A 7027-nucleotide genomic window follows, 5' to 3' on the forward strand; every position below is an offset into this window, starting at 1 on the left:
GAATACTATCTATAAAAAATATATAATCAAAATCTGAATTTCTATATAAGGAATGTCATACTCTAAACTAATTTAAAATACTAAAATAATCAATATATAAGGTTACTGATATAGCCAAAAAGTCCTCGGTGAATATCATTTTAATTTTGACACAAAATAGAGGTAACTTGCATAAGAATAATAACACTTTGTACCTTAACTTCCCCAACATGAACATAGAAGAAAGAAAATACAAAAGCAAACAAATTAAAAGGAAGATGCAAAACTTTTGTACCCAGAAGCATCTAATCAGATCAATAAGTAGATGCTGAACACTGAGGCCATGTATCTACTATATGTCTGTCTATCAAGCACCATCTGATGGCAAAGTGCTCTGAATATTTGAAGGCATAAGGATGTTGAATCCATCTGCTGCTGTAGATACAATCATCCCAGGAATCTGAGCATGCCAATGTAGTTCTTTGAGGTCTTTTTGTCCCTGATTTGAGATGAAAAGAAAATAAATGAATAGAACTAACCATGAGGATAAAATTTCAAATAGGATTTGCATTAAAAGAGAGTGCTTATGATTTCAACATTTAGAGTTTGACCTACCTGATGAATAAATAGTAGTTGGGGAGGAAGATCTTCAGGGGCATTCACTAGTTCTTTGGTTTGAGCCTTGAATTCAGCCTCCTCTTCCTCGTCCTTTTCTAAAGAAAGGTCCCATATCCTGTACACAAGTCAACACAGATTACTCGCATTTTTCTAATCGCAAACAATTATAAGACAAAATAGATGATTGATGGATACTAATATCTATTTGGAAGTTGATTAATGGCATTTGGAGATAGAGGTATAAATATTTTACTCACGTAAGCTGATTATCGGATGACGAAACGGCCAATGATGAGGCTTCATGTGGACTCCACTCAATGGATGTGATTGGGTGTTTATGGTATTCAAAATGTGCTACCACAGAATCTCCTTCCTAACCACAATAATGCAGTTTTCGCATGAGATTTGTGAAAACAGCACTAAAAAATATCAGCCGAAAGATCAGACATATGTAAGCTAAGTCTTCACCATAATGCATCTCAAAGGATAAGATAAGGAATCATGGGTAAAAATATTATGTTAAGTACCATGTGATCCAAATCTTTTTCTAAGAAAAGTGACTAAGAAAGAAAGCATCCTTAATACAAGTCTATGAGAACACAACACACAACAAATGCAGTAAGATCTGTATTATGAATGAAATCATGTTCATTATTTTGTTGTTTTTCTTTAAGGGTATAGGGTGATCTTGACCGCTACAATCATAGAGCTCATACCTTGAGCAATCTGAGATCACGAATGGAAATTGTCCCATCATCACTCCCCGAGGCCAACATAATACTAGCCAACCTACTCAGTTTAATCAAGTACAATATAAGAAAGACATGTAGAATGAATGGCAGTGAAATAGAAGCATCATAAAAGTGAATGCATTAATACCTGTTCCATGATATAACATTCACATCAGCGTTATGTGCTTTAAAAGATGCAGCTGGAGATTTCCCCCGTCGAGTATCCCATATAGCAATGCTTCCATCCACAGAACAAGAAGCAAAAACATCAGGCTCCGCAGGGCTCCACTGCAGGTATTAATTGAACAATACATCTCATTTTAGATGGATAGATGAAGAAAAACTACTTTTACATTGCAGATAGGACTGCACAAATATTCAAACAATAAGAAGAGCAACTAATGCTTTTTGCATTAGTACATACTTGCAGATCTTCAACACTAGCAGTATGTCCAACAAAAGGAGTATTGTCAATATTCCATGTTGCAGCAGATGTCGGTTCCCACAGATAAATACAATTCTTGCAATCCCCTTAAAACATGAACACACCATTGTCAAGCCTCATATTTTCATTATTTTGTAAACGACACACTAGCAAAAATGTAGCTAAACTGAGAAAAAGATATAACCAAAGATTACCAGATACAAGCCTTCCAGGAACAAGAGGATTCCAGTCAATAGCATAGCCTTCATCTTTGTGTTTATATTTAGATAGGGGGTCCTGAGTAAAAACTGCAGCAGCTCCTTGGATACCTTCTGTTTCTGACTCTGCTAGAGCATTCAGATGAGAGCTTAAGTCCCAAACCTACAAATCAACTAGTTAACTATCAGATTGTATACTAGACCAAAGAAGGTATGAGGCATAGTAAGAACGAAGTGGAAGTTAACGTTTATTATTGTATAAGATAATCTAGAATAGCATAGATGCATGTTTCATGTTAGTTGCTGTAAATAATTGAGTATTTAGTAGTTATAATGTTTTTTGAGCAATTAGGACTAATCAACCATATTTTCCTGGAGCTACAATTTATCATATCTAATCATGCTATTACTAGCTTTGAAATTTGTTAGAAATGTTGTATCCCGAACTGTTGTAAAACCAATTATAAAGGCGTGTAGTCCTATTTAGTTCCTATAATAAAACAAAAAACAAAATTATGGCCTGGGGTAGTATTTGATTTCTCTAACAAGAACCTAACGGAGTGCCATAATAGAAAGATTTATATGAAGTTGAGCCAAAGTTTTATGATTCCATGTTTTTCAAAACTAAGCCTGCAAAGTACAGAAGCACGTCATAGTAACTAAACCAGTAAAGTCCTATTCACAATGATGTAATTAACTGTTACTTTTTTCCCTATGAACAATTTTTCGTTTTCTCTTATACTCTGATAGTACCAAGCTTAACTCTGTTAGATTCAATTGAAAGATAATTTGTGCCTCTATCTTGACAATCATAAGTTTGTAACCACCTGAACCAGAGACCCCGACTCAAACATATTAATTTGACCAGCTTAAATGACTTGAACATCCATGAAAACTAAACCATATGGTCGAGAGTCTGACCTGTACATAACCAGTATCTGCCCAAGCTGCACATATATGTGGGTTTTGTGACATGGAGCGTATACGGTTGACACATCCTTCGTGTGTTACCTTCCGCAACTGTAAATGCGAGAAGAATCAAAATTTTAAGATCAATCTTTAGAACACTTAATAAAAGGAACAAATACAAACAAAAATCAGGGCTGTTGCCTGCAAGGTGGGACCCCGAGCTCCATTTTCATCTTCATCGTCACTATCATCTTCACTATCACTATCCTCGCCATCCTCATCACCTTCATGTTTAGGCACCAGCTCACGTCTCTTCCCAGTAATATTTGAAACTTTAAATATTCCAATAGAATTCCAGGAAGCTTTCTCCGCCTTGAGTGCATCCAACATAACAACAATATGACATTGTCAAACAACGGAAGCAAAAATGAAAATAGATAGAAGATACAAAAGAATTAATAATAATAATAATAATAAAGAGAAATACCCTCCTAAATGTTAGTAAATACATAGCTTGATATCAACTTCTATAATCCCCGTTTCAAAATTGAAAATGTTAATTCATAATAAAAACATCAACTTGATTAATTGAAAATGTTAATTCATAATAAAAACATCAACTTGATTAATTGAAAATGTTAATTCATAATAAAAACATCAACTTGATTAATTGAAAATGTTAATTCATAATAAAAACACTCACCTGAGTCCCTGCCATGAAATATACTGTGTGGGGAAATTCTGTTCGAACTAAACCCAGAGTGTCTCGTACAATATCAAAGCTGTTTAAACATATTCATAGCTTTAGATTATTGAAACTAAGCAGAAATTAGAACAAGTTTCCAAAAAGGCAGCATCGAGTTTCCCTCGGAATTACAATGCTGACGACAAAGCAAACCAACTCTACTCAACACGCCTTTGATCATAGTGTAACACTATGTCCATCGACAACAAATGGGTTTTGTTTCATATAAATTGCAAACGGATTACAAAACCAAAAGTATGAGAGGAAAAAGGATCAATGCTCATTCAAATTTTACCTCAAACAGGGCCATCCGATGTGAAAGGCATGAAGAGAGTTGTAAGCAGAAGGATCACACTGGAGTTCCTCACCTTCCTCCAACTTGTCCACACCAGGTTGCCACACCTTCACCGGATGTTGCGGCGGCACCGAAGAAGACCCTTCCCCTTTCTTCGAACCCTGAATTTATTTTAGTTCCACACAAATCCAGAAAAAACGAAAATGAGATAGATACAGCTACAAAAGAAGCAGAGAGTAAATCGAGGTTGTGGAAGAGGGTTAACTAGGCCACAAGATTGAACCTTGTTCTTTCTCTTGGCTTTCATACGGTGTTTTATCCCGCGAGTCATCTTCAAATTAGTTCAGATTCTTCTTCAGAGTTGAGAAACTGATGCAAAATCGACAAGCCAATGAATTACAAAAGGAAAACCATATATAATAACTCGAATCGTATTCAGACTAATTTTCGAAACAACTCAAACTATATTATATTATAATAGCTCAAGCTCAAACAACAAAAAAACACCTAGCACAAACACATACATATACCAATTCACAATTTGGTAGCCATTTTCAACTGTGACAGAAAAGGAAGGGATAGGAAGAGATACCTGTTGGTGTACCAATCCAATAGACGGCGGCGACACGATGTGTTGTGGCGGCGGAGGAACACGCTTTATGGAATGGAGTTATGAGGCTGAGCTCAATAGATGTGCGAGAGAAGTTGAATGAGTAAGCTTGAAGCTTGAGTAGTGTCCAGTCACCGGAGGAGAGTGGCCGCCGTGAAGGTTGGGTGGAAGGGAGCTAGGGAATGAGTGGTACAACTACTGAGTCAGACTGGGGAGCGTATACGGTTGACACATCCTTCGTGTGTTACCTTCCGCAACTGTAAATGCGAGAAGAATCAAAATTTTAAGATCAATCTTTAGAACACTTAATAAAAGGAACAAATACAAACAAAAATCAGGGCTGTTGCCTGCAAGGTGGGACCCCGAGCTCCATTTTCATCTTCATCGTCACTATCATCTTCACTATCACTATCCTCGCCATCCTCATCACCTTCATGTTTAGGCACCAGCTCACGTCTCTTCCCAGTAATATTTGAAACTTTAAATATTCCAATAGAATTCCAGGAAGCTTTCTCCGCCTTGAGTGCATCCAACATAACAACAATATGACATTGTCAAACAACGGAAGCAAAAATGAAAATAGATAGAAGATACAAAATAATTAATAATAATAATAATAATAAAGAGAAATACCCTCCTAAATGTTAGTAAATACATAGCTTGATATCAACTTCTATAATCCCCGTTTCAAAATTGAAAATGTTAATTCATAATAAAAACATCAACTTGATTAATTGAAAATGTTAATTCATAATAAAAACACTCACCTGAGTCCCTGCCATGAAATATACTGTGTGGGGAAATTCTGTTCGAACTAAACCCAGAGTGTCTCGTACAATATCAAAGCTGTTTAAACATATTCATAGCTTTAGATTATTGAAACTAAGCAGAAATTAGAACAAGTTTCCAAAAAGGCAGCATCGAGTTTCCCTCGGAATTACAATGCTGACGACAAAGCAAACCAACTCTACTCAACACGCCTTTGATCATAGTGTAACACTATGTCCATCGACAACAAATGGGTTTTGTTTCATATAAATTGCAAACGGATTACAAAACCAAAAGTATGAGAGGAAAAAGGATCAATGCTCATTCAAATTTTACCTCAAACAGGGCCATCCGATGTGAAAGGCATGAAGAGAGTTGTAAGCAGAAGGATCACACTGGAGTTCCTCACCTTCCTCCAACTTGTCCACACCAGGTTGCCACACCTTCACCGGATGTTGCGGCGGCACCGAAGAAGACCCTTCCCCTTTCTTCGAACCCTGAATTTATTTTAGTTCCACACAAATCCAGAAAAAACGAAAATGAGATAGATACAGCTACAAAAGAAGCAGAGAGTAAATCGAGGTTGTGGAAGAGGGTTAACTAGGCCACAAGATTGAACCTTGTTCTTTCTCTTGGCTTTCATACGGTGTTTTATCCCGCGAGTCATCTTCAAATTAGTTCAGATTCTTCTTCAGAGTTGAGAAACTGATGCAAAATCGACAAGCCAATGAATTACAAAAGGAAAACCATATATAATAACTCGAATCGTATTCAGACTAATTTTCGAAACAACTCAAACTATATTATATTATAATAGCTCAAGCTCAAACAACAAAAAAACACCTAGCACAAACACATACATATACCAATTCACAATTTGGTAGCCATTTTCAACTGTGACAGAAAAGGAAGGGATAGGAAGAGATACCTGTTGGTGTACCAATCCAATAGACGGCGGCGACACGATGTGTTGTGGCGGCGGAGGAACACGCTTTATGGAATGGAGTTATGAGGCTGAGCTCAATAGATGTGCGAGAGAAGTTGAATGAGTAAGCTTGAAGCTTGAGTAGTGTCCAGTCACCGGAGGAGAGTGGCCGCCGTGAAGGTTGGGTGGAAGGGAGCTAGGGAATGAGTGGTACAACTACTGAGTCAGACTGGCAGTGAGTGCGGTGCCCCAATTCCCTAAAACCCCTAACTTGCTTGCTTACTTTCTCCCAACCGGGCTCGGCCCAGCCCATCCGGATAAAACCTGACTTTAATCAGATTGATTATTAGATAGGCCTGGCAGCATGGATCCTACTCAGCCGACCCAATTCGGTCGGGTAGGATTGCCAATCCGATTCGCTGCGGGTAGGGTTGGGCGCGGAGCAGGTTGGCTTGCGAAGCTTTTTGAACCAAGGACCTTAAACATGTGTAAAAGTTTTTTTTGCCATTGAACCAAATTTATAAATTTGTGAACTTTACTCATTTATTTTTATAAAATATATTTCTTATTTAATGAGATATAAATACAATTTTTAATAATCTAGTGGCTTTCATTTTTGTCAATCCGCAAGTAGGGTTGGATACCCATGGATTGAGTGCGGGTAGAGTTAAGATTGGGTATTTCTCAACCCGTGGGTAGGGTTAGAGTTGGGTTCAAACCCTACCCTACCCATTGCCACCCCTATTATTAGACCACTAGAATTGTTTAAAGTTACCAAGCTAGTAATTTTTTTTTTTTTTTTATA

At 37.2% G+C, this 7027-nt stretch overlaps 2 protein-coding genes across 2 annotated transcripts; both read right to left on the minus strand.

Moving 5' to 3' along the window:
- Positions 69-4724, minus strand: LOC107623110 (glutamate-rich WD repeat-containing protein 1). The gene is made up of 13 exons (XM_016325268.2): positions 4512-4724; positions 4203-4288; positions 3920-4080; positions 3583-3661; positions 3081-3251; positions 2892-2990; positions 1968-2133; positions 1753-1859; positions 1477-1616; positions 1314-1386; positions 855-970; positions 595-712; positions 69-478 (listed from the first exon to the last, which is right to left on the minus strand). Exons 2-13 carry the CDS (start codon positions 4248-4250, stop codon positions 347-349), a joined length of 1410 nt encoding a protein of 469 aa, XP_016180754.1. The 5' UTR covers positions 4251-4288; positions 4512-4724; the 3' UTR covers positions 69-346.
- LOC107626607 (glutamate-rich WD repeat-containing protein 1-like) lies at positions 4733-6508 on the minus strand. Its single transcript, XM_016329513.2, has 6 exons — positions 6226-6508; positions 5917-6002; positions 5634-5794; positions 5297-5375; positions 4877-5047; positions 4733-4786 (listed from the first exon to the last, which is right to left on the minus strand). The coding sequence occupies exons 2-6, from the start codon at positions 5962-5964 to the stop codon at positions 4733-4735; spliced, it is 513 nt and encodes a 170-aa protein (XP_016184999.1). The 5' UTR covers positions 5965-6002; positions 6226-6508.

Source organism: Arachis ipaensis, chromosome B02 (genome assembly GCF_000816755.2).
Source record: "Arachis ipaensis cultivar K30076 chromosome B02, Araip1.1, whole genome shotgun sequence".
Taxonomy (NCBI): domain Eukaryota; kingdom Viridiplantae; phylum Streptophyta; class Magnoliopsida; order Fabales; family Fabaceae; genus Arachis; species Arachis ipaensis.